The sequence below is a fragment of the Neopelma chrysocephalum genome, unplaced genomic scaffold, assembly GCF_003984885.1.
Source record: "Neopelma chrysocephalum unplaced genomic scaffold, ASM398488v2 Primary Assembly neopelma1_23, whole genome shotgun sequence".
NCBI classification, from domain to species: Eukaryota; Metazoa; Chordata; class Aves; order Passeriformes; family Pipridae; genus Neopelma; species Neopelma chrysocephalum.
In genome coordinates this window covers 34,570,695-34,598,031 of record NW_020897691.1, presented here as the reverse complement: position 1 = coordinate 34,598,031, position 27,337 = coordinate 34,570,695, and the positions used below count along the sequence as shown (strand labels likewise).

Sequence of the window (27,337 nt, the reverse complement as noted above, 5' to 3'; positions counted from 1 at the left end):
ATTTTACTCTTATTGCAGCATTATTTCTGGTATTTGTTTGCTATTATGACTAATAAAGGAATATGTTAAAAACAGATGTTAAAATAAAACTGGGCATTCTTTCCACTTGCAGCTTATTTAAAAATCTGGAGAAAAGAGTTCTGCCCCATCAGCTTTGGAAATAGTTGTTTAACATGGTAGAGAACAAGCTGAGCCTGCGTAACCCAAGACAACCAATTCCTTTAGCAGAAAGAGTATCTTCTGTCATCAAAAAGAGCCATCTGGAAGAGCGTTGGCTCCCTGCCAGGAACAACCCGTTAGCAACTGCTCAACATGCACTTTAAGTTATAATGTTCATAACGGCACAACCTGGAGTGTTGGTAAAGGGCCTATTGGAGGAGCAACGTATTCCTCCTCCCGCAGTAACCGCAAAAGGATGTTCTTCTTATTCTTTGGCCAGTTATAAATGTGGGTGTTCTGCAGCCAGGTAGGCACGTGTTCCTGAAAAAATAAGGAAATAAACACTAAATCCTGTAAATCCTCCTGAATCTGTACCAGAACCTTGCAGATTCTGTCAGGCCCTGCCAAGCAAGATTTCATTTTGTCTGTTCTAGGCACTTCCCGTAACAACAAGAAATTTTAATTTGGCTTCAGAATTGTATTTGGGTTCCTAAATAAATGAACTTTGTGTGATCTCACAGCTTGCCTGTCTCTCTTTCTCTTCTGCCATCATGTTGGCTAATTTCACCACATTTCAAAGGAAATCTGATCTCAGTGACAGGCATCAAAACACTTGTGAAAATAAACATTGAGAAGAGAAGGGAGACATTTCAGTGTCCTGTGCAGGGAAAGGCTGCCACCTTAGTAGCTGCTAAAGGATCCACACAACATGTTCAACCATGGAGTGAGAATCAATAGGGAAAGAGTGGGACCGCATGGGAGCATTTCACATCTTGGTAGCCCTCTCACCCTCCCCTTGCACCTTCCTTCACCAAGCATGGTGTTCTCTGACCACCTCCTGAGCAGGAGGTTGAGGCCAATGCTGAGCTTGAGGAGAGACTAATGCATCTCCAGATTTAGTAGGGTCAAACCTCCACCACTCCTTGCACCCTGGGAAAGGTGCAGTCTTTCATAGGGGTTGGCTAATGCCCATTAACATAATGAAGCCGGGACCACAATGGCCCTAGAGAGTGATAGCAGGCTGATGGAGAGAGACCCACTCAGACTTCATGTTTGCATGTTTCCACAGCCTTGTGAGGTTTCCATATGGACAGCCTGGATGTTTAGGGGTGAAGGGCTATTATGATACCACTAATTAACAGACAGACTGATCCTTGAGCAAAACCAGCTCATGGTCACCATGAGATGTAGATTTCTTTTGGAGAGCTGAAGTTAAAGACATCAGAACACAGCCAAAGTGAGAAAGGAGGTAAGCAACACGAGCAGCCAGGACATCCAGCACTTGCTCCCTGGACCTCTCATTTAGCAAGGCAGTGTTTTCCCAAGGTGGCTCCTGTTAGGAGCAGCACAGTTCCTGTCAAGGCAGTGGAGCTGGCTCCAATAGGACAGAACAAAAAGATGCTGGTGTGAACCACATCTCTGGCACCTCGCCAGGGGATGCCCTGGCATGGGCAGCACATGTTCTGCCTGCCAGCAAACAATCTAGCTGCAGTCCAAATCCTTCTTTCCCAAGCATCGTGCTTCTCAAATTGGATGTGTTTTCCTTGGCCTGCACAGCTGTAGGAATGAAGCTGCATCGCTTTCCCTGCTCAGGGAGCAGTTTGTGTTAACTGTTGCAACCACTTTGTTAGATCTATAGCATTTATGTATAGGAAGAAAGAGGTAAGTCACACAGGCACCTACACACCCATTAGTCTGAACTCACCTAGGCCTCTGACAAGCAGCTTTGTGAGTAGCAGAGGTATCTATCAAGCCTGACCTTCCTCTTCCTCCAGTGTTCAAGAAAGTATAGGCTTTGGTCAATGCTCTCCCTAAAGTGGAGGTTTTAAACCAGGTGAACAGCTCAGTGTGAGGCAAGATCCCACAGCATTCCCTTTGTTAGGAGAACAAATAAGATTTCTTGCCTCCACCTGCTAGGGTTTTTTTTGCATAGGAATGGATTTTAGTCTTTGTGAATTGTACTCTTTTGACAAAGCTCCTTGGAATTGGCCAAGACATTCAAATGTTACTGGGAGAAAAAAAGATGACTATGTTTGCATGCATGTGCATACCATTGTTACATGAAATTTGTTTCTTTACTAAATCTTGTTAAGAGCTACGGAAGGAAATGCAATGAAATACAGCAAGCATTTACCAAAGAGCCCTCTCTCTATCTTTGATAAGAAACTACAATTTTTTGAGGAAGGAAATGCATTTGATATAGTTGGTCTGGACTTCAGAAAAAGATTTGATATAGGTCCATATGAGAAATCATTAGTTAAGATGAAAATTAGTGTGGGAAATATGTTATAGGTAAGAAACCAGTAAGTGGGGATATAATGAGAGAGGCACTATACATTCAGAGATAGACTCCACACCTTTCTTCCAGATCTGCTCCTGCAGTTTCATTTAATATCCTCCATAATGAAGTCAGTGCAAAAAGCACCTGCACATTAATCAGTAATTTTAACTCGATGAAGGTGTGTAGAGGTAAAGGGGTAACTATAGCTGCTATTTTTACCCAGGGGAGCAGGGAGAGAGAAAAAGGGGCTTTTCCTTGCCATATGACACCTGTCATTACAGGTGGGAGTAATGGGAAAATGGTTTACTGTCCTTTAAATTCTTTTAACTTGGCTATGTATCTGTAAGCTGAGAGGAAATTCTCTCTATGCCATAGAAAGAGTATTTGTAACTCTGAGGATCAAACTGGTAGGAAGAGGGCAGAGTGTATTAGTGCAGAGGGCAGGACTGTTTAGGGCTATGACAGCAGAGCGTAGTTTGAGATGTCCTGGCTTCCCTGGCACCAACCCTGTTCATCTCACCCCTCCAGCTGCTTCCACTCTGCCAGAGATAGCCTTCAGCATGGGGCAGTCATGGCTTAATGGTCATCAGGTGGCCAGATGAAGACATATTTCTGTGGATTGCTGCGATGCAAACCTTGAACCAGCAAGACTCATGTCTCCTTTAGCAGTGTACGATGGGAAACTGGAAATCCCAGTTCTACCTTGTGTGTTGTGCTTTTGCCCCCTCATTATTCAGTTTCCTAATGAACGCTCCTTGGATCACATAGATCTCTTCCTGTTGGAGGTCGAATAATTTTCACATACCAGCAGTGCTTTATGATGTGCTTTGTATGAGATTAACTCATCTAATAGCCACATCCCCAGATGAAACCTCAAAACCTCCATTTTCTGCTCTCTTCCCCTGCTACTTGAACATATAAAACACAGTATAAAAGACAAAATTGAAATAATTTGCCCACCAACACCATCCAATTGTACATATACTTGGCATTTTTTCAGGTACTTCACTTTCTCTGACTGCCTATGGATTTCATTACTGCAGCTTGTTCAGGCTCTGGTGCTCTCTTTCCACCCATGATGTCCTCAGTTACATTATCATTAACTAGCTGGATGAAGGTAGGTGTTGTAGCAAAGAAATACGTGGAGAAAGAGAGCAAAGCTTAATGGCAGTAAAAAATTCTGATCTGCATAATGTAATGAGAAAGGCACCTCTCAAAAAACTGAAGGGTGATGTGGACAACAGAGGAGAGGCAGGAAGGATGCCTGGAGCCTGTTGCTTTGATAGAGGCAGCTGGATAAACCAACCCTGGAAATTCCTTATAGATCTCTGTCTGACAGAATCACTGCTATATGCTAAATAGTCTTCCAATAAATAATGTTCAGCCAAAATTAACATAACTTATTGTTCTATCTCAAAGCCCAAAGGCAGCTACAGTGTCTCCTGGGACACTTCTCTCTGCAACAGGGTGTAGGGTCTGTTCATGTGGTGGGTACTAAAGTAGCCCCAAGGTTAGGAGCCATCCTGCCCTTTCCACCCAATCAAGCTGCAATGACTGAGTGAAAATGCTGACTGGTTCCCTGCCTTTGGTCTGCACAATTCCCACCAGTGGTGTCTCCCAGCTTTTCACACTTAAGATAAGTACCAGACTGAGACCATTCAGGAAGGGATTACATGAAATACCAGAGGTACTGTTCATTCCAAAAGACCTCACATATTTTAAAAACCCAGGGATGTATTTTCAAATTTCCGAGCTTAAATTGGTGCCTAAATAATTTTATTACAGTAAAATCCAGAAGTGCAGTGGGACTTCACAGTGGGACCTAACACTGTTTAAATTTTGACCGACGTTCCAAAATCTTGTCACACAAGGAAATATAAAGAAATTTCCACACTTGTCCAAAGTGCAGCCGTACCTACCTAGGGGTAGCATGACAGCTACCCAATAGTGCACACAGCATTTAGTTATGAAAAGTGAACATGAATACAGTGCATGAGATTGGGCAAGAACGCTATTTCTCAACTATAACTGAAGTCATTTAATTTTTCTGGCCTTGTAAAAATTCAAGAGATTCTCTCAGAGTGAGGTAGAATCTGTTGCATTACTTATTTCTTATTCTCAAATGGATCTTCAAAACAAGTAAGGAGGGCAGATGAAATTGAAAGTCCTAAAAAATCTTATAGTTTGCCTTTGATGGGCCCATCAAAGTTCAAGAACAGCCTAGTACTTTAATATTTATTATACTCTTTATTTTTATATTCTCAATCCACCCTTTTCCAGATCCTCACTTCACATCAGTCATAAATCTTGCCCATCTCACTCATCGGCATTACATCTGGACAAAATTATAAAAGGGTTAATATAAAAAGCAGGCTTCCTGGATAGATTGTCTTTCTCCATTTAAATTCTTTCAATGCTAAAGGCAATTTGAGTTTTATTGTACTGTCATCATCAGAAATACATTTATGTGCTGATTTATATTGTGGATGAAATAGTTTTTATTTGTATGTACATAAAACTTTAAACTTTTAATGTAAAATGGAGCTTTGGAATATTACTAGTGGGATATTAAGAACCAAGAAATTGAGCGGTTTAGTTTTAAGATTTCACCTGGTGCCTTGTGATCAAAATAATAAGTACTTAATCATGCAACAAGTTTATAAGCATGCATGTATTTTACCTTTTTGGCATTTGGAAAAAGCACAGGGATGAATCTGAAGTTCATACTTCCTTGCTGTATAAACTCGATCTGCATCTAGAATAGAACAAAATGCCAGTTTTATTGTAACGCCGTGATAATTTTTCTTTGCATGCATCGGAACCCTATGTGTAAAAGCATTTGTTGCTTGCTTAAACTGCTCTTCTGTTAAGTGATTTGATCTATCGCTGGTGGACTCAGTTTGGTTTGGCCAGTTAATCTGATTCTTCATTACTACAGAAATGATATAGGAAAGATGTCAGCCTTTTTTGAGCATTTAGTTCTGTGGTATGAAATAAATATGGGTTTAGCTGCAGTTGCAATCCCACAAAATCCATCTCTAACTGATGAAGCTTGACTTGACTAAGGCCCCTGTTCAGTCTCCAACAGGGTGAAAGACTTCAGCCAGAGGCCAGGTCTGTGTTCAAGCTAGGACCCAGCCTGTTCCCCATGGCCCTGGACACAGGCATCCCAGGGGTGGTAAGGACAGCAAAATACTGCTGACAGCTTATCTGTCAGTGACAGCTTCTGAGAAGTTTGACTGCAGGACGAAACTATGGAATCAGATGGGTTACAGGGTGAGAAAGGCAGCACACTGCAAACTGAGGGAGAAAGGATCAGTTTCATGGCTCTGTGGCATCTTCTGGGCTAAATGTCCATCCTGTGGAGAGGGTGTCTGGTCCTCTGTCACCTCCCAGGAACCCCCCCTTGCACCTCTGGCCTTTGCTTTGCAATTCCACCTTTCAGTCAGCCTTGCTGCCTGAAAAAAGACCTCAGTTCCGGGATGGCTGAGCAACAGAGGCTGTTTATAGGGAGGAAGGTCAGGCACTGTTAGATAAGATTGTGCTCAGGGCTATACAAGGGCTCAAGAAGGTGAAGGAGGGAAAAAAACTGGAACAATAAAGAATATGGAGAAATAAGATGAGCACGTTTAATAGGATTTTTCTCTCTTGAACCTCTTAGCAGATGTTAATGAGCATACGGAGCTGATGAGAGGAAGGATTAATGAATTCCAAAGAGGGGTGTTTAACTACAGGGATTAGGGAAAACAAAGCAAAGAACCTGCCATTTGGAGACAGATTTGTCTTTTGAGAAGAGACAGAGTCTTTGTAAAACAGCAAATGCATGTCCTTGCTTACCATCCTGTGGATGTATTTAGTATGTAAGCCGTGTTCATCCCTGTCCAGCTGGGATTCAGCCCCTTCCACATCCTGTTTGTATTTTGGACTGATTGCTATGATTATCATCACCGTCTTCTGTTAGGGAGAAAAGCACTTTTATGAAATTGGGAAACGCAGCGTGTTTGGTAGAAGCAGATCGGAAATCTGCCAGTTTGTGTTTTAAGTGATCTTTGTGTTCTTGGCAAACACGAGAGGATCTCATTCATTCTGGCAGGAAATACAGGAGAATTCATACACTCGTTCTCCTCATTATTTCTCGAGATCTCATAATATAGAAAATCTAAAGAGATATATTAGCAGCTACCAGTTTACACTTGGAATCCCTGTAATATGAAGCTACTTTTTATCAGTGTAGACTGTCTATGTGCATACACAGAAAAGTTTTATCTTAAAATTCAGACCTAAATGTTTTCCAACAGCTTATGTAAAAGTGCATCTACCTAGCCATCTATGGCTTTGTATACAAAAAGCCACTAAAGGCAGTGGTCTATGGAAGCTACCCTGAGGCTCTCAGCAGCAAAAATGACATCTTCTCTTGCTGATCTCAGTGGTGAAGTGTGCAGAGGTGGGCTGTTGTGGATGGCCTGGGCAGGTTTAGGGGTACCTAGCAGCTCTGTCCCACCTCGCCCAGTTGGCTGAAAGCAATGCTCCTCCACCTTGCTAGGACAGCCTGGATCCAGCCCGTGACCTCTTTAATCCCAGGCCCCCACTGGAGCTCAGGTTTCCATGGAGGGGCCATCTTTCATATCTGGGAAACATCTCTCCTCCCTAATGGCAGGCCAGTGGAGAGGCTTGGCAGATGAAAGCTTCCTACTTGTGTTTACCTAGGGCCTGTCTTTCATCCCCGCCACATCAGGCTGTGTAAGGCTTCGAAGTCTGTGGCTCATAGTCAGCCTGGCACCTAATTAACTCCTTCCTTCTGTGCTACATCAAGAGAATTTGCCCCACCACAGGGTCAAATATGGTAAGGAGCCATTATCCTTTACACTGACTTAACATACTCCAGAATTACTTTTGCTTGTGCCTGACATGCATGTAAGCATTTACAGATGTGGAGGGTTAGAAAGACACATGCCCAGTTGCATACATTCCCCTGCTTGTGTCCAAGCAGTCCCTTCCTCCTCACACGTGTAAGGGTTTTGAAGTTAGAAAGTGCCTCTACAGTAAATGGAGGAAAACAAACATTTCTGGGGTGGCCAGTCAGAGAAAGATCCTCATGTGGAGGCAGGGAATTGTTCTCTGCACATACTTGTCTCTCCTATTGACTGTGCCGGAGTCCTAAAGGAGATCTGCCAGCTTGTATTTTAAGTGATAATGATGTTTTTGGCAAAAGCAAATTCATGCTGTCTTCTAGTTTTAGTACCTCCATTACGCACGGTGAGACCAAGCATAATTTGTCCTGATGAAACTCCAAAAGACATGACTGCATTTCCATGGCAGAGGCCCCAGGCTGGCTCTGCATGCAGTTGTACCATGTCTTGAGTACATGAGCTAAGGTGTCCTGATGGATATCTTCAGGAAACCTGTGTAGTGCTGTCTCAGATGGTTAACCTTTCCTGCTCAGGCCAGGGAGAGCCCACCACTTTGCCATGCTGTTCCTGAATCACAGAGATCTGCTCAGAGTGAGCCAGAGGCTTGGTGGCTACTCAGCAAGGTGTGAATCCAAGGAATTCACTCCATGATGACATGTGTCAAGCGACAGAATCACCAGTTTGCGTCCAGCTGTGCTGGTATAATGTGACCACTTGGCTTAATCCTAAAGATGTGCACTCACTGCTCAATTGAACTTCAGAGGAAGTTGTTGCTGCAGGGAACTGCACTGGCAGCAAGATAAATCTATGTTTTACTGCTTAGATAGATACCAAGTCATGAGAACAAATCTATCAACCAACAGAATACCAATTTCCAGTATACATATAGGATGGTTTATCCAGAAGAATCCTCCAGTGTTTTAGATAGCAATTTAAAAGTTACAGGTCAGAAGGATGAATATTAGCCACAACTATGCAGCCTGGGATGAAATACAGATATCACTTTAACCAAACATAGCTAAACCCCACTATTTAAAAAGGAGCTGGAGGAACAACTTGTCCAATGGCAGCTTCAGGCTGAATGTAACAGCTAGCATTAGAATTTGGCAAGAGTTCCAGGATTAGCACTTCATTTCTTAAAGAAAGAGCTTTGGGACCATAAGACACAGAAGTGAGTGAGATTTGCCTATGCTCTCTCTGCAAGGCCTCTGCCATTTTTGTAGGGGCAGGGAAGATGACAATAGGGTCTTGCATTTTGATTCTGTCCCTGTTGCTATAATTCAACCATTTTCCTCAGGTCACCTCTGCTATGAACAAGGTTAAATTGCCCTTACATACATCACCTAGGTAGCGCTCCATCCACTTAATGATGTCAATACCTCGTACCGTGTCCTCAAAGATATCAATCTGCAAGAGAATGAAAGTCCATGGTGAACAGCCTCTCACCTTTCCTCCCCATTTGATTGCACTGATATGGCACCTACTCTTTTCTCTAGTTTCTAACATGCATGCCCGATTCCCTTAGGAAAGAAATGTGTACATGCACAACTTCTCCCCTTTCCCTGCAGTTGGGAGTCGAGCTGGATGGGCACCAGTGAGGCACAGAGGGGCTGCTGTAGGCACACTGCTGGGCTCCTGCTCCGTTGGCCCTTCGGCTGCCCTGCCCTGCCAGCTCCAAGGCATTTTTTCATTCAATGGAACAAGAAAAAAACAATGCTGGTGAACATTAGATATGTGATGTTTGCAAAGTGGCTTTTTTTGCCATTCTAAACATCTCATGAGGATGGATGGCTGCCCACTTTCTCTATCTGTATAGCTGCAATCGCCCACTATCTTCTGGCTGCAAGGATATACTGAGTGTGAAGTTTTAGCTTCATATTGAACTAAATGTTCAGGGTGTGTGGTGGAAGTCAGCCAGGTCACTGATACTGGATGCAGTAACTTCAGCGACAGCAGAGCAGTGGAGGACTTCATAGACTGAATATGACCAACACCGCTCGCTTCTCTGCACGCCCAGTAAACCCAGAAACCAGAAATCAGTGACTGTGACCAACGGAGGAAGTATTAACTTTTCCAAGTTTTGATAGATGAGTCATGTTCTGCTCTTAAGTCTTTCTTTTTCCCTTTTTGTACATAGAAAGCATATTTGTTGCTTTGCTTTGGGGCCATTTTGCTATATTTATTATTCTGCAGCAGGGTCCATGAGTTGCCCATGCAGCAAATTAATGAGCCTTCTACTCTGTAACTCTATGGTGCCCAAAGCTTTCTTATGAATTGGTCATAGTACAGAACTGCTGGAGAGAAGTATAATTGCAGTCTCTGGAAAAAAAAATCTTTGATTCATGAAAATAAATAAGTGTGTGCAAAGCCCCCCACTGAGTCTCATTCAGTTTAATGATAGTCACTTGCTTAAATGGTTTCCTGAATTGGAGCCAAAGAGTGAAGGTTGAGGGGTCAGATAGCATATACTCCTGAAATAAGAAAATACGAATCAAGATTTTGATGAACACTGAATCCTAGAGCCTCTGTGGATAGATCCCTTAGAGAGAGCTGCTATGACGAAGGAAGCTCATGAGAAGTTCAGTAAAAATTTGAATGGTTTATGGGATTAGACAGTAGGACACAGACCTTTTCAGGCCAATGATTTTTAGAATCCCTTTTAAAAGTATAAAAAAGCAAATGAAACCATGAGATGGGCTGTTTCGTTATGCTGTGTGAAATACACTGCTTTTAGGTAATTTTTTAGCAGAAAGGTATTCACATCTGAAGAACTAACGATGTAATAGCATCACAGAAAAAAAAGTTGGGATGGGAGGAACATGAAAATTGACCTTTTTTAATATTGATATTACAGATCAAATATGAGACAATCTTAATGGAACAGCTCACAAAACCTCATACAATTGCCCTTCTGGTATCTGGTGGCACTAAATGAAATTTTCCAGGGTCATTTTTAAAGCACATTTCAAAGCATAAAATTCAGTTAAAATACGAATCAACAAAAAGGCAAATAATTTAAGTTACAACTTGTAAAGCCAAGGCTAGTTCATTCTATATGAATCTTCTTTAACCTACAGAATGTGATGATAAACAGAAAAACATTCAAATGGATAGCCTCTGCTTTTTAAAAAAATGTTTCTTTTCTTCCCTGGTCGAAATTAATTTTCTCCGGAAGGAATACTTACAGCAGTTTGAAATCCATTTACAGACAGGAAGTTCACAAATTTCATAACCTCCACTGCTGTGTCCACTGAATAGGTTATAAAGACCTTGCCTGGGAGAGAGAGTCCATATGAATACGAAACACATTTAAATACACCACTCAGAGGGTGAGACTGTCACAGCCCTCCTTTTCGTGCAGTTCCAGAACCGCAGGTTCTGCCCACTTCGGTTTCTTAGGATTATTTACAAAATGCATGTGGGATAGTGCAGTGCCTTGGTGTTGAAATCTGCCCCCTGTACAGAACCTTGCTGTAGATTTGAGGTCCTACTGCCTTGCTGCTGGCAAGCTGCAGAGGGTAACATCACTGCTGCTCACTGTGCCCTGCGGCCAGAACTGCTTTTCCCCAGCCCTTTGGCATAAGTGAGGCTGGGCTCTCACCCAGAGCTCCTGCTGCCTCCTGCACCCAGAGTTGGCTGCAACCAGCACAACTTTCCCCCCAACCCCACTGATCTGATATGGAGCTGGAGGGGCCCTTATGCCGTACTGCCTCACCTTGGAGCAGCATTAACCCCCACTGCAGGCAGGATGCAGAGCTGATGACAACAATGCCTTCAGCTGTCTTTGCCCCTGTGGAAGGGGTTTCTGTACTAACTAAAGAATCATGGATTTGCATCAGGGTAAACCAGCTGGCTAATCTAACCCAGCTGAGCACGTGCCACAAATGACACTATTTTATCCAGTAATTCCTCCATCTAACTGATAAAGTAGGGTATATCCAAGAGTGGCACCCGGTATTGTAACTCACTCCTACAGGCCAGAGAGATGCAACTCTCTGGAGTAGAAAGGTGATGTGCAAAATGAAGACAAAAGGAAGAATCAAAACCTCAGGAGAGATGTGGAGGGTTCTTAGCAATGGTACCTCTCACCTACTAGCCACCTTGGCATGAAGAAGGAACTCATTTTTCTGAAACCTGACTTTCTTGTATGAGTTGAAGGTGAATGTGTTTGTGGGGCTGGTGGCAATAGAAGCACCTCAGCCAGAATCTGTGCTGCCCTCAGCATGGATTCCTGACCCAAAGTCTTCTCCATTCACCAGGTCAGGGAGAAACTGGGGTCAAGGCTCAACAAATTTATCTCATTTGGGACAGGCAGAAATGCTTTATCCCTAGGACTTTGTTTGTTATTAGGCTTTTACTGTAAGCTTCAGCCCCTCCTGCCTCAGAGGCACATCCTGTTTAGCAAGGAGTCATGAAAACAATCTAAACAGTATTTACTTTTTGTAAACAAAATAACAAGCAATTAATGACAATTACATTTTCAGGGTTCAAGGGGATAATTCCATCCCACAGAACACAGACACACCCTACAGATGTGATGACACTCACTCTTTTCTTGTTGTCTTTGTGTCAATATAATTCCCCCTGCCATCTCCTGCCCCCTTCCCTCTTCTGGAGCTTTCCCACCTAAAACTGTTAGTCTGCGCTGTAAAATCTTGCAAAGAACAAATTTGCTAACCAACCACTTACGCAACTCCTCCGGCAAATTGCTGGTTCTCAGAGTTCCCTTGGCTGCGGGGTTACTGAGACAGGGTCTTGGGACAGCAGCTGGAGATGGAAAATTGTCAGAGGGACAACCGCATGCTTCATCTGGGCCACATGCCTTGGGTGGCATCTGACCATTAGGCAGCTGGTTGTATAGCTGGTTTCTACAAAGAAAAGCAAGTGGGGGTTTTAAAAATACTTCTTTTCAGGCAAAATTCAGAATTTCAGAAATTTTTTATTCTTTTAATAACACATTAAGAACTTGATCTACATATTAGCTAGGAAAAGTTCTTGTAGAGATGCTTGACTCAGCATAGCTACTAAGTTATTACAACATCTTTTGAATGGATACTTTGGTGACAGTCTACCACAAGAAGCAGTTTATTGCTGAAGCAACATCAATGACAGGAAGTAAGTCACATCATAGCTGAAAGCTGTTCAGCTTGCAATTAGCAGAAGCAAAGGCCATTTCTGAGTGAGAAATAGTGCAGTGTGGATATTGTTATGCATGTATGGGAGCAGGGTGGCCCTTGGGTAACCTCTGCCCATTGTCTAAAGGGAGCTTCTTGGCACCTCACATGCTCTCATGATATCCTGTGCAGCACAAGAGGCACAGAGCAAGGTGGGAATTGGGAAAAATGGAGCTACAAGGGCAGTCCACTTCCAGCTCTGGAGGGTCTCCAATTCTGGACAAACACAAAGTTTTCCTAAAGGATACAAAGTTAATTTCTTGACCAGGAATGGCAAACCCAAATGAGGCTTTCTCATGTCATAGACTGGAGATCCAGATGTGCAATAATCTTGCCTAACATCTTCATTGTAGCGAACAGATAGAAAGGTATGGAAGCTTAGCAGTTCCTGTCTTGTGACACTTTGGCTTCACAGTTTAAGAGATTTTTATGTGAGGTGTGCTGGGAATCTGCTGGGTTGAATCTGTTGGATGAGCATTAGGTTTCTCTGAGAGCTTTTCCCCACAGAGCTGTGATGTTTAGTCAGTCAAGACCACTCTCTTTTTTTTCTTAGCCTTCCTTAAATGAATGATGACAGGCTGGTCACAGCATGTTTTCTGTTGTCACATTAAGATTTGGTTTATTCATTTCGGTGCAGATGTTTTCTGTTACAAAATACTCTATAAGCAAATATTACCAACATATAACTGCTGTTCCAGGAATCAGCCTGCAAACACCAGTCACGCAGCCGCAGGACAGACCCTGCATATTCTGGATCTCTTTTCGCAGATAAAAGCAAAACACACCTCAACAATGGCCACAAAAAAACTACCCTGTGGCTAATTTATAGATCTTCCCAAAACTTCACCTTATCTAAAAATTGTGCCAAAAATTATGAGTCTGTTTTTAAATTTTACTACTGCAAAGGACATCCACTATTCCCCGACATTTTTACATTTCCATACAAACTCTTCAGTGCAATTCTCTTTGCTGCAGGTATTGCCTTATCTTGCTGTCACTTTTCTGTCACAGCCCCTAACTTTTCATGGGCCAGAGCAGAGCAATATTTCAGTCATCTGCCCTCCTTTGTCCTGCCTATTCTCCCAGTTTCCTGCCAAGACCATGTCACATAAGTGGACATTTTCAAGCATGGATGCCTGTAAGTTTAACACCACTAAAAGTATTGTGGCACTTACATAAAAACAGTCTGATTTCAAATATCCTCAATACCTGAAGCTTCAATTTGTTTTTAGGTAACAGAGTCTGGAGGTAAAAAATCCTGCATGGATAGGTTTCCCATCTGCTAATGATGTACATATAAGGATATGAGGCCTGGTAAATTAATATTTGAAAACCAGTCAAAAACCCCTGGATGAAAAGTGCCAGATGTGTGGTGTTATACCACTACATGAAAAATCATAGAAAAGGCTGCAAACTGCAGTGTAGAGATATATCAGCAATTGATGAGGTTTTCTCCCTTTTGCTCTGCACCACAGAAGAGAGAAGAAGGAAATCATTGGAAGCCAATGATTGAGTCATCCCAGGCTGGTACAGCGCAAAGCTGAAGACCACAGTGAGCCACCAAAGTGACCTTTGCCCTTGAGCAGGAGAGTTCTAAGGTTTCAACTGAGATATTTTTTTTTTTTCAACCCTTCATCCCTTTAACCTGGGACCCCTGGTGGCCTAGTGGTTAGCATGCGGGACTCTCACCGCTGTGACCCAGGTTCGAATCCCAGTCCCCCCGGGCAGATGGAGCCCGTTAGCCCTGTGAGGCCATCCATCTATGAGAAGGTCACTCTAAACAAACCTACGTTCCTGAGGACCTCACTGCCATTGTCCAAGCTCGCTTGGCCCCGGCAGATGAACCTTAGGATTAAAGGGTGGGCTCAGTTCAGCGCAGGCTGTATCTCACCTAAAAAATCCATTGCGCAGGCTGGAAAGGTAAAAGACCTTTCCCCAAATCTTCGTTCGCAAAGACTGGCCGTTATCCCTTTAACCTTCAAGCATTTATCTTTCTTAATGGGTGCATTTCAGGGTGTGCTATAACAACATATCAGGTATCTGGCTTTGAAGTTCTCTAAGGTAAGGTCAGGCCCCCATGGGGTGTAAAATAGCAAATAAAGAAAACGACCCAGCATCTCACATGCCCCCCTGCAGCCCAGGCACACTCACAGTACAAGGATTCAGAATTACTGGTTGGAGCTTCCAGCTTCCCCAACCCCCAATGCCCCCAGGCATACTTACGGGAATCGAGGAGGACCAGGGGAGGAGCATGTCCTCTGGGGTGGTGGTCGGTCTCCGGTGCCCTTGGGAGCACGAAGGTTTGAGTAATTTGCGATGACTTGCTGGGCTGGGCGGATAACTCTCATGCAAGGTCCAGGAACAGGAGGAAGTGGTTGCGATGTCTGTACAAAATGTTGGTAAGGAGCTCTGCCATCTGGGAGGGTGAGAAAACAAAGGCAGCAACTATCATTTCAGCCAACACATTTTTGCCTCAGTTTGTGTTTATTCCTTTCCAGGCATGTCCTCCTTCATGTCTCAGGAAACTGAGCAGTTTGGAGGCATTTGCAGGTATCTCGCTCTGGAAGAAGCCAGATGAAGGAACATTTTACAGTTTGAAGCTTTCTATTTCCCATTCACATCTGAACCTGGCATGGTTCAGATCCCCGCTCTGGGTTGGGCTGTTGGGACAACTGACAGTAAAACATTCAGGGCTGCTTTGTTCCTGCACTTACCATGCCTCAGTGTTTTTCAGTAGGAGCTGGGGGTTTTTTTAAATTTTTTTTGGCAATAATTTGTAAAAATGAATCATCCCAAAGTTCTCATGAAAGCAGATGCAAAATCCTGGAACAAATCAGTTTGCAACACTAAGGCTAAACAGACCGTGATTATTGTAAATGAGAAGAGAAAAAATAATCTCTTAGTTTGTTACTTCACCCTGCGTGAATTTTCTGCCGAAGTGACTTTTTAAGGCCTTGCTGCTGCTCCCATTGCCATCCAGGAGGCTGCAGGGGAAGCCCAAAGTGACGATTTTATTCAAGTAATTCTGAAAATTCCCTCATTGTTACTGAGCACAAGCACATAATGCTGTTCAATAACTAATGTACAGTGGAACTGTTGGCATAAACTGAAAGAGAAAGCAATGTAAGCTGTTTGCTTCTCAAATGGGGAAACGTAATTTTTTTCCCCCCAGTCTTTCTGCTTGCATTTTTCATTAGGCAGCAACTCCATGCACCTTCAAACTGCTGTGTGCAGATCAAAGTCCAGCCTGGCAGCGCTTACTAGCACTGCATGATTATAGTGTTATGAGTTGGTTCTGAAAGCTGCAGTACTCAAATGCTCTTTCCCCCCAAAACTATTTTTTAAAAATCCTTTTAGCTTTTTTGGGGTCATGCTTTCCTTTCCCTAGCAGCCGTGAGGACTATCTTTTTTTTTTTTTTAAAGGGGAGAAAAAAGAAAGAAAACAAAGCTTTGATTAAATAGTCTAATTCCAGAGGCCAATAACAAAAAACCCCCAAACAACCAACCCTAAAATTACAAAGACTTTCCTGATTGTGAGTCGGCAACATTGCATTTGTTGAGATTGTTTTAGATTTTCCCACTCCCCCTCTTAACTGTTTGCAACATGGCAGGATGAAAGAGGCTGGGAGAATAATATTACAAATCAATATGGTTTTCTCATGGATTCCTCTGCTCTAGGGAAGCTCTAGGGAAGATGGAAGGTATTTGGGAGACTCAGTTTGGTTTAGAGGTTTTAAGGCCAATGTTTCACTGGCTTCCTTTGGATCTATCTGATCCACAGTACTTTAATGGATGAAGCCACTGCCCTTCAAAGCCCATTGTGGCCAGGGAAATATGCCCCCACACACTGACACACCTCTCATATAGAGATACCTGAAATAATCGTCCCCAGGCACATAGCATTGTTGCGAGAATTTCTTTGACTTCAGAAGCAGTTTTGCTTTTGTATCTCAAATAGCAGGTGTCCGGAGCCAGTTTAGAGCCTCCAGGCACAATTGCTATTCCCCAGGGGAGGCATGTTGCAACACACAAACTGCAGAGCTTTGTTGTGGGTTGCCACTGCCCAACAATTATCTGAAGCAAGGAGCTGTCGAGGTGATTTATGCTGTACCAGGCATGTGAGAAACAGGAGTACAGTTGCCAGCTTCTTGGTCCTGACCAAATCTGCTCCAGCCATCTGAGTTTATTTTACTCTTTTTGCCCTCTGGATATGGTTGAAATGGTAGTGATTTTTCTAAAGAAAGCCTTTCAGAGTTCCTGCTTTCGAACAAAATGTCCCCATTCAGTTAAATGTCCTACTTCTCATGATGCCCACTTGTGGAGGAGGTAAGTGGAGGTAAATAGTGAGGGGTGTTGGGCAACCAGCTCTTTGTCTGCTGAAAGCTGAACTGAAAGGAGAAGGTACAAAAAGAAAAGCAGAGGACATTTTCCAAATGTTAAGCAGTAGGAGTTGTTGAAAGTCCATCTGTAGCCCCTTCCCCTTTACGAAGTTCTAAAATTAGAGCTGGAAACCGAGTTTCTGAAACCCTCTCTCTTTCTTATACCTAATTATAGCACATTGCTGGAATGACAAAACTCTTTAAACAGCTGTGGAGTCAACAGAAGGTTAAAAAAAAAAAATAAAGTGTTATCAGCACAGGCCTACCGCTTTTTATTACAAAGCCAGCCCAAAACAGGTCGGGGTCTCATGAGTCTAATGTAATATAAATTGTATTAAAACAATTATATTGCTGTTGAATGTTCAAAGCTCACTTCATGACAGATAAAAATCTCAGAGACTGAAAAGGAATACTAATTAATAGCAAGCTGTAAACTGCGTCGTAGTCTCCAAGAGCCAAAACACCCATATTGATGGAGGCACATCAGTGTTCAGCGATACAATCACAAGAAGCTGAGACGGCTCCATTTTAAGTAATGAGCTTTCATTTCAGCTCACAACAGAAAAAAATGAGGATGATGGATGTCATGCTCTTTTCACATAGGAATAAAACACATGGGTGAGTTTGGTCATAGTGCTGGGGGATACTATTTACAGAGATCAAGGGTAACCTCCCATCCTGATCCTGGCAGGAAATTCTCAACTTTGGGGATCCAAGTGGGAGCAAGCAAATCTATGAAAACAACAGGAATTGAGTCAGTATAGGAGGCTGCTGAATGACTGATGCAAGGAGGAAGGAAATGACTAGAATATGAAATAACAGCAGGGAGAGGCTTTGTATGCTCAGCGTGACCAGCAAAGGCTAGTTTCTAGGCAAAATCATTAGCCTGCATTTATGAGTAACCATGACCTCTTTAACTTTTTATCTGGCTCAGAGGTTTTGCATCAGAGAGTCCAGCTGCGTAACTCGAAAACCTGAAACTGTAAAAACAGATGTTTAAAGAGGTTAATAATTGCATGCCGCACTGGGAAACACTGCCTGGGGTGAGTGATGGCTGTGATACACCCAGAGAACCTCCCACACGGTGAGCGGTGCTACTCACATGGGCCTTGGGGGTGCTGCTCTGCCAGGCAGCGGTGCCCAAAGCAGCCGGCGGCTTGCAAGGGCGCATTGGGATGGGGCAAGTGCTGGCACATAGGACACTGCTGATGCTCAGGTCCGAAAAACTCCCTGGAAATCAGTGGTCCTGGGAGGTCCTGGGGGTTCAGTACAGACACCAGCGGTAAGGGGGGCTCCAGGTGCCTGATGCCCATTACGTCTCGTGACTGGGAGTTGTACCCTGTATCCACAGTCCCCAGCTCTGCTGGGTGTCTGTTTCCTGAGGGTTGCTGTGACTGTGAACTCCTTTGGCTGCTCTCCTCCAGTGAGTCCTCAGGAACATCAGACAAGATCTGCTCTGATTTACTGGATTTGTGCCTGGTGTCAGCTGAAAGCTGTGATCTTGGCTCCATGCCTGGTTTGTCCATAGCTGTAAGATGCCTCTTGGAGGGAAATACTCCTGCTATTGATTCACTGGAGGAACAGAAGTGTCCATCTCCATCAGGATCAGTATATTTTGACCACAAGCTGCTGTCCGGCTCAACAGACGGTGCTGACTGATGATGTGCTGGTGCTCTGCAAAGGCATGATGGATCGGCCGCAAGCTGAGGTGTTCGAGAAACATATGGCCTCTGGGCCTCCTCATCCTCCATATCCTCTCCAGAAGGGTGCAAAGCCTTTTCCAAGACATGTTCAGGTAACTGGGACCATGGTATGGATTCATCCACTTCAACTGGTATGCTTCGTCCCACAAAAGTCCCTGAAAAGTTGAGAGAAGAAACACTGTAGATGGACAGCCATAGAGGCAAATGCCTATCCTCAGTCATAATTCAATGACTGTGAGCTGGAATACTGAAGAGCAGTATGTATTCTTTATATTCTTTATATTTTAATATTTTTAAAAAAGATGGCAGAAAACAGCAAGAAAGGTCTGGCTGACTTTTGGCAAAACAAAAAAGTAGAGGGTTAGCTGAAAGGTGGCTAGTAGAGAGTTATAATTTGGACTAACCTGACACAGAGGCCATTTCCAAGTTTTGTAGTTGAACCGGAAGCGAGTCAGCTGCCTTACTGCAAGGCCAGGATTTTTCAGCAGGCTGGAAAACAAGAGAAAGGATTCTTGTGAACACGGTACAGTTTCACATGAACAATAATCCTAAAATAACCCTGTCTGAAAAAGAAATACCAGTTAAAGTTTTGGAAATCGTGCTGTGCAAATCAGTTGTTTTTGTGGGATTTCTGGAACTTACTGTTCCTGCTGAGACTGGAGGTGGGCAAAAGCAGATGGACTGTCTCTCAGAGGTAATTTCTGCACCTGACAATAGATTAAACTACTTAGGTCTGGCGGTTTGGTTTAGGCATAATCCAGGGAATTCAATCACTTGCAATTATTTTACTCCTGACCTTCTAATAATAGCTTCATGCTGATGCCTCAGATCTAAACTTCACCACACACCTAGCTGAGTAATTTCAACTCCAAAGCTTGTTTCCAATTGTGGCTGCTTATTTTATCATACCACTTCATCCAGCCTATTATCATATGACTCTTGTTATTTTAAATTATTGAAAATTAAAGGGCAATTTAGGGAGATTAGTTCCTGTTCGGAATTTTTTCCCCCTTCCTTCAGAATTGACCTGGACCCAAATATGGGCCCAAATCAAAGTTATCACTTCCTTTTGGGAGTGCTGTCAGTAAATTTGGTCCAGACAAGTGATGCCCGATAATGGACGGTGCTGCTTCACCCTCACTCAGAACGACAGCAGCAGTGATGGGTAAATGCTGAGTGGGCTTCAGGAAGTGCAGCCATCTTCATCCTCTTATAGAGTGCAGATTAGCTTCCTGCCAGCAAATTTTATCTCTTACCATGGAGTATAGAGAAACAAGCCCAGTGCTCATCATTTCCCCAGCCATTTACCTTCTATCACATTGAAGGAGCTAAAATCCCAAGTAGGAGTGTTATCAGAAGAGAGTGGACTAAGCACTCAAGCAATGACTTCAGTCACGGTATCTTGAACAGAAGGGTTAAATGAAGAACATATTTAAATGACCACAGTATAAAAAACAGTAGAACAGGATCACAGAGAGGTACAAGGCAGTGTCCCAGCCTTTACCCTGGCTCTCACAACAGTTCTGTAAAAGTGAATGTTGTGCCCCGTGTTAGAGGGCAAGAGTGAGGCTTTACATTCATGCTGATCAGATCAAATGACACAACTTCCCCCTGAAAGTACCTCTGACATAGAAAATTCTGGGTGTAACATTTTCTGGAAAGTAGGAGAAAAACTGTGCTTTAGTGCTGGGCTGCAATGTACATATTGCTCCTCTATGTAACTTAAAACCCATCCGTGCAGAAGATTTACCATATATTCATACATACCCTATGTTATATTAAGCACGTCCACAGGGAGAGTTATCCTGGGATAATTACAGTGGGATAATTATGCTGGTAAATTTTCCCATGTAGGCAAACCCTCAGAGCAGCTATTAGTTGCACCAACACAGCACACGCTGCTGCTCCCACAGATGCAGCCCCTGCATGAGAGTGCTGTGTCTGGTGCCAAACCAGCTCCTTCCCATACCAGCGACCAGGCTTTTTTAAACCCGGATGGTCAGGTCACTGCCATCACATATTTCTCCCTGTGGTTTGCATCCCTTTCCCTCTATGCTACATCACAAACACCGACCAATCCCACTGAGTCATGGTTCTCTGACAGTCACAACCAATGTGATGGGAAAGGGAAAACCTTGAGCTCTCAGTATCAGCACAGGGCCATGACACAGGGACTTGTGCTGTGCTCTGCAGAGGTGGCAAAAGGTCCTCTGCCTGGGACCTTTGGTCAGATGGCAGTTTAAATGATGACTGTCCTTGTGATGGTGACTCACCAGGTAGTACTGCACAAAGTCAGATTTACAAGAATCAAGCTGTAAAGCTGCTGAGTGGTCCCCTGACAGGCCTAGAGAAGCACCTGTGAAGGTTAGGTGTCAAACACCCTACAAACCATCTGTCTTCTGCTCATTGTAACAGCTTTGTAAACCTGACCCTTGGATCATCTGGCCCTGAAGTGCCTGCTCAGACATGCTTCAACTTGTGGCTATCTCTGTCCATTTGGTTGTAAAATGAATGACATGCACTCCAGTGGAACAAATAACATTGCAAACTCTTATTTTCTCTCTGACCATCTCCAGTAAACTTGTGCAAAATTCACCCTGGTGTTCATAAAGCACAAGCTCAGCTGTGGCCTGGGGACGACTGGCCACACAACTGGCCACATGCAAATGAGACGTTTCAGAAACAAATTTGCAATACCTCATACACTAAAATGCTTCTTTGACGGTCTCTGAAGCAGCTGGATAAAAATTCTAGAAAATACTTCGAAATCAGATCTTCTGTATTCAATAGCCTTTAGTTTAGCACCACGAAAGGAAGAACAGATTTCTGTGGAGAAACCGAGAACTCAATCCAGAGCTCAGTGAAATAAATTGGTTTTGGATTGGGTGTCAGATGGGATTTAAAAGTTACTAAATTCCTTTGGAGGCTATAATCTCCAAAGTTTTTGGTCTTTTTTTTTTAGTTGCATTGCTAACATCTGGCTATCAGTGAAACGGATCATGCACAGGCTACATGATTCTAATGAACGGCATAACATGGGCAGGGAAAATTCAGACTTGTTTTCTTCAAGTTTGCTATTTAATGTATTTACTCTGCCTTTTAGAGAAGGGATATTAAGACTTTATTAAACTGTATTGCAAATGATCGGCTACAAAATTCTTAAAATGTCTTTCTTCAGAATAAAAATGTCTTTCCTATTAGTTTAATCTCTGGAAGGATAAACGCCTCTTTATCTCCCAAATCAACCTAATATTTAAATGAGAGCCTTATTTCCTTCCTGTGTAACGTAAGCTAAAAAAATTACTTCAAATATATGAGTAAAATAATTTAGTCAGACAGAAAAGACATTCCATCATTTGTTTTTTTACCTGCAAAAACTTCTAGTTTTTTTAGACAGGTTTTTGCTTAGACCCTGATGCAGGATAGCTGAGCTTTGACACCCATGGACAGCCCCTGCTCCCACAGGGCCAAGGAAGGAGGCACCAAAGGGGTGAGGGCTTTGGCATTAAAAAAGGGGGAAATGTGACTTCATCCTCCTCCTCCCTTAGTAGCTCTGGTTGGAGAGAGAAGCTGTTACAACAGCAGAGCTCTGTCTGGAGAGATAGTCCCGAGGATAAATTAACCCCAGGACATGCTGAACACTTTTTGAGCAATGCTATGTGGATGGGAATTCCCAAGAGAAATCCCCATACTGCTGGAAATGTAACAGATGATTCAAAAACATCCTCCTCCAACAGCAGTACTTCAGGGTGTTGTTTCTGCTCAGCTGAAGATCCTTGGCTTTCAGAAAAAGACCCGACACTGTGCCAATTATCCCTGTATTTTAGGTTGCCTTCTGCTGCTGAGTTTCATTTGACTTTTCTAGTTAGCTTATCCTGTAAATATAGTTATGCATAGGACAGAAAAATTACTCACTTAGGTCTCCCGTGTTGAAGAACTAGAGTAGAGGAATGCTTCAGCATATTGAAATACCCTCAGAAACCTGTAGCCTGATCCCTTTTCTGGCACAGAGACTGCTGGAGAGAGTAGATCGCGCCCAATCTCATTTCTAAAGACACTGCAGCTTCAAGTCAGATCATGACATTGCCAGAAAGCTTAAAGAATGTAATATCCCCCCTGCACCTATGACTATTCAGGAGATTACTGATAACCAGTTGGAGCTGTTGCATATATTTCTGCTTTTAATGAAGTGAAGAGGCCCTTCCTAAAGGGACAGAGTATCCAGACCTGGACTGCTGCAAAAAAATGTCAAGGGAGCTCCTTAAACAACCCTTTTTCCTTCTTTTCCTTCCTCTGCTCATACACCCATTTCTGCACCATGCATTAACTCAGCAAATAACCTTTGTGGGTGGGTGTTCAGTGACTCAAGCTCCTGGGATGAAACCCATTCCAGCTCCCTTGTGAGGCTTCCCACACCTAGAGAGGTTCTTTCACTACTCCTGCCAGGAAGATGGGAAAGGTTGCCCAGCCCTCCTGCTCACAGCCTGCTGCTGCTGGCCATGGCTGCTCCTCAGAAGCTGTAGGGAGAGCATAAATGAAGGGGAGCAAATTCTTCTGTAGGTAAGTAGAGTACCCAAATTCGAAGCAATGGCCAAACTCCCCTAAAAATTGTCCGATGGAGGCAAGGGGCTGGCCAGGGGCCAGGAAGGGTGTTGGGCTCGGGCTCATCTGTGTTGTTTTCTTGCAGCTGATTGCAAAATCCATCAGGTATTTCATCTGTTTCCCAGCACAAAGACTTGTCAGGATGTGCTGTCCCAAAACACACACTAACCATCTATCTGCTTTTGATTAGAAACCTTCTGTCATGAAGAAACAGAAAAAAGATTCTGCAACATGAACATGGCAGTGCTCCCTGTTGCTTCTGGAAAGGGAGAAAATACCTTTGCTCTTCTGATCAAAGTTATATTTGTCTACCTTGTTGAAACAGAAAATACTAGGATGAGAAAGAAACCTCACCTTCCTTGGTGCACAACACACAAGGACAGGGTTTTTTATTCACCAGTCATGGCATTTCTGAGATGGCATGGGTAGAGATTAAGGCAAAGCTGAGATCACAAGGGGTGGGGATAGACAGAAATTTCTTGATTTCCAAATAATTCCTGTGTACTTTGGTTGAATCCTTTAAGCTCCCTGGTGCTGCTGATATCCATCTGCAGGATGGGAGTAAGCGGATGCAGAATTTGCAAGCTGCTGTAAAGATGCACACATTGAGACCGCAATGAATGCTGTTGCTGTGGGGTCAGGTAAGCATAAGTGTGTAAGTACACTTGCTCTAAGTGCAGCTTTCTCTACAGAAGCACTAGACACAACTTTCCTCAAAAAATCTCAGAGAGAAATCCTTTTAGGAAGAGAAAGTGCAAATGTGGGAACTGTCTTGGGTCTATAACCTAAATAAACACTGCCAAAGAAATCCAAGCTCCAGAGTTTCACACTTCACCATGAAAAATTTTGTCTGCTGTCATCACAGATGCTTACCCTCTCCCTTGGGTAACCTACACAGCAAGGACTAAGGCAATGTGTCACATTCCTAGACCAGATTTTTAGGCATCTAGGGCAGGTAATGTTTATTTTTATACTTTCTGGAAAAAGTAGGCAAAAGAATAGGAAAACAATGTTCCTCTTCCACACTGACTATATGGTTGCTCTTAAGTATTTTTTGCAGCCATGGCACGAAAGTCTACATGTGCTAGGAGAACATACTTCAAATTCTCCCTACATGGCAAACATCATGTTCTCTTTTGCAGCACTAATTTTGCTTCACTGGGCAATCCATGGTGCGAAGAGTAGACCTGATATTTTTTGTCTCTTTAGTGTAGATGTCAATATACAAGTAAGAGGAATGCTGGGCAATAAGTAGTAAGAAACTAGAAGGGCGACACCCTCAAGCAGGATCCAAATGGGCATCTCAGATACAGGCAGCATTTCCTGTCAGTTTTCTAAACATTGTGAAATATGAAAATGTCTGCAGTGCTCTTAGATATTCTTAAAAATGTGCTTGTTTTCCAGAGGTTATTTCCCGCCCATTGGCGATAAAACTGCCATAGGCACTGAATAAACCCCAACATGGGATATCCCATGGCCCTGGCACATCTAAAAATCCTGTCATAAAACCTGGAGCTGGCTGAGTGGGGTGGGATGGGGGGACCACCACGAGAGGCATAAATGTTCTCAGCCTGCTTTCCTATAGCTTCATGCCTCACGTAGAGGATTCTGGTTCCTAATAAGGAAGAACCTCCAGTATTTCATGGGGCTGATGTTTCTCTCATCCCCAACCACTCTCCCTGTTCTGCAGTTCGAGGGATGAGGGGTGCGTGGGCGGTGGGAGGCTGCGGGGAAGCCTGGGAGACCTGAGGTTTCTCCCTCAGCTGGCGTGAGGACAGCCTCACTTGTCATGAAACGTGCAGAATGTATATCTTTCAGACATGTACCCTCTGCCAAACTTCAAAAGCCACGGCTGGGGGTGAGGGGCACTGACAAACATGAACACCATAATTGCACATGCCTTGTTTCCTGCCTTAGAAAGACAGAAAGAAAACCCAACTAAATAATAAAAAAAACCCAAACAAACAACACAAAAAACCCAGCATGCTTCAAGACATTGCCAGCACTCAGCAGGGGCAAGCCCAGCCTCAGAGGCATTAGAGGCATTGCAGGCAGCAGCTCCATTGGCAGACGCTCGCCAGCACCAGCCCTGCCGCCTGTGCCCCTTGCACCCGTCTTTGGTATCACCAGCTGTGGGGCTCACAGGCCTATCTAGTCATGGTGGGGCATTGACGCCTGCCTGCAATGGCACTGATGTGACCAGTTCAGCCTTGAACCCACCCAGGGCTTGCAGGAAATGGGAATTTCTGATCTGGTGCGCGGTGGTGGTGGTGAAGGACCAGTAAGCCCAGATGTGCTGTTCTTGTTGCCCAGTCAATGGCAACCCTACAAAATCTGTATCCTGAAATAATCAGTTAGTGGGTGAATGGGTTTTATGTGGTTGATTTTATCCTAATTAAAAATAAATACTACCACCTTGCTCCCACTGTTTCAATACCAATGCTATGGAGGACAATGCAAAAGGGGTCTGTGATCCTGTTTACTCCATGCCTTCCAGTCAGCTCTCCCTCACCAGGTCCATGGATCTATCCTATGCGGCCCCAAGGCAGCAGAGAGGAGAGAGGAGAGAAGGGAGGGGAAAGCAGGGAAAGGGAGGGGAGGAGAAGCCTCGGCCAACAAACCACCTTGAGCTTGCAGAGCCGTGCAGGGCGGGAGCGGGAGCAGGCCTGGCTGCCAAGCATTGCCAGGCAACTACGTAAATAGGCAGGACAACATTTCGACACCAGGCGTGTCCGTTCCCAGTGTTTACCCCAAATCCCTCCTGATTAAAAAAAAAACAAAAAAAAACCCCAAAAATCCAAACAAACTGCAGCGAAATGGCTGAAACGTTGTAACCATCTGTGAAGCTCAGGCTATCATTACAGGAGAGAGGGGGAGAAAGCGAGCGAGACAGCAATTTGAGGGGAAAAAAGCCCCACTGAGAGCCACAAGTGGGTCAGCAGCTAATTACAAACAGGGGCCGAGAAAGGCAGCATCTCTGACACTTCTTACCTTGCGGGCCAGGGAAGTTCGCTCTGAGCTGACCGAAGAAAGCGGGAGAGCTGGCGTTCCCTCCTGCGCTCCCCGCTGCTCTCCGGGCGTGCCCGGGTCTCCTTCCTCAGCCGGCTGGGTAGTTTTTTTCCTCCTTTTACGACACCCTCCCTGCCTCTGCCAGGTAAGCGGCAGAACTGGCTCTGCAGCAGGAAGTGGAAGAGGCATGCACGGCACAACGTGGCGGCAGCGGTGGGAGAGCCTCTCTGGGGGAGTGACACTTTAAAGCTCAAAACCCTCTGGAAATGCCTGCGTGCAGTTCGCTCCCTCTCTCGTGGGAAATCAGGCTGCTTCTGCGTGAGTCCCGCAGATAAGTTACTGTAGGGGAAACCCGGTATGATTCCTAAACGGTGTGCCTCGCCGGGAAAGTCATCCTTTGCTTTCAGCCCTCGGTCTCTTACTGTCAATGCCGAATGTTAAAACAATTGTGATTCAGACTACTGGAGACAATCACATGATGGGTGCAAGAACTATATAAAGAACAAAAAAAAAGGATTTCTCGTCTGGTTCTTTCTTTTAGGTTAGACTTCAAGGCACTTCCACTTTTCTCTCTATTCTCTTAAGGAGCAGAAACTCGCTTTTCCTAAGAGCTGAAACCCTTCTGTATTCTCACAGTTCCTGAAAGCCGAGTAGTGCTGGCACTGCTGGCATGGTGCAGTGGGGTTCCAAGAGCCCTGCTAAGCCACACCAGCCGCTTCATTGGCACAATGCCAGGCTCTGCAGCAGCAGTCCCTGGTGCACCCACTGTACACAGCTGTGCGTCCCAGCCCACACTGCTTGCCTGGCCCCACACTCAGCGCATCTCCCTACCCAGAAGCTCTTCCTGATCTCCAGGCTCGTTTTCTTAGTTTAACCCTAGAAGGAGTTTCACTTAGCTGCAACTTGTGCGTGGTTCTTCATCCTCCAAAGTGAAAATGGGCTGCCACCACATGCTGCCTCAATGCCTGACAGGTCTGCCTGTGCACATAGGGACATCTAAACCATCCCTCAAGCTCCTCACTCTTGGCAGTGCCACTGCTGCTCCTTCCTGAGCCCTTCCTGTATCACGGGGGGTGGAGATAGGAGCCACCTGCCTGGCATTCCTTCTCTCTGGAAGAGC

At 44.1% G+C, this 27,337-nt stretch overlaps 1 protein-coding gene and 1 long non-coding RNA gene across 6 annotated transcripts in view; one reads left to right on the top strand and one right to left on the bottom strand.

The window, feature by feature from the left end:
* Nucleotides 1-679, top strand: part of LOC113972264 — a 37,998-nt gene extending 37,319 nt beyond the window's left edge. For both annotated transcript variants that reach the window (XR_003535830.1, XR_003535831.1), the window contains one exon: nt 113-679. This is a non-coding gene — a long non-coding RNA (uncharacterized LOC113972264). The remainder of the gene's footprint in view (nt 1-112) is intronic.
* TRAF3IP2 (TRAF3 interacting protein 2) lies at nt 175-26,476 on the bottom strand. Of its 4 annotated transcripts, none has more exons than XM_027692968.1 (10): nt 26,200-26,471; nt 19,011-19,095; nt 18,006-18,761; nt 14,748-14,940; nt 12,040-12,218; nt 10,536-10,624; nt 8,689-8,757; nt 6,278-6,394; nt 5,121-5,195; nt 175-480 (listed from the first exon to the last, which is right to left on the bottom strand). In XM_027692968.1, the coding sequence occupies exons 1-10, from the start codon at nt 26,404-26,406 to the stop codon at nt 334-336; spliced, it is 1,917 nt and encodes a 638-aa protein (XP_027548769.1). In that variant the 5' UTR covers nt 26,407-26,471; the 3' UTR covers nt 175-333. The 4 variants fall into 4 exon arrangements, 3 of the variants coding, with proteins under 3 accessions (XP_027548769.1, XP_027548779.1, XP_027548789.1); XM_027692978.1 differs by lacking the exon at nt 26,200-26,471 and adding an exon at nt 19,915-20,003; XR_003535782.1 differs by having other exon boundaries at nt 369-480; nt 8,694-8,757; nt 26,200-26,476.
* Between the last annotated feature and the right edge of the window lie 861 nt (nt 26,477-27,337).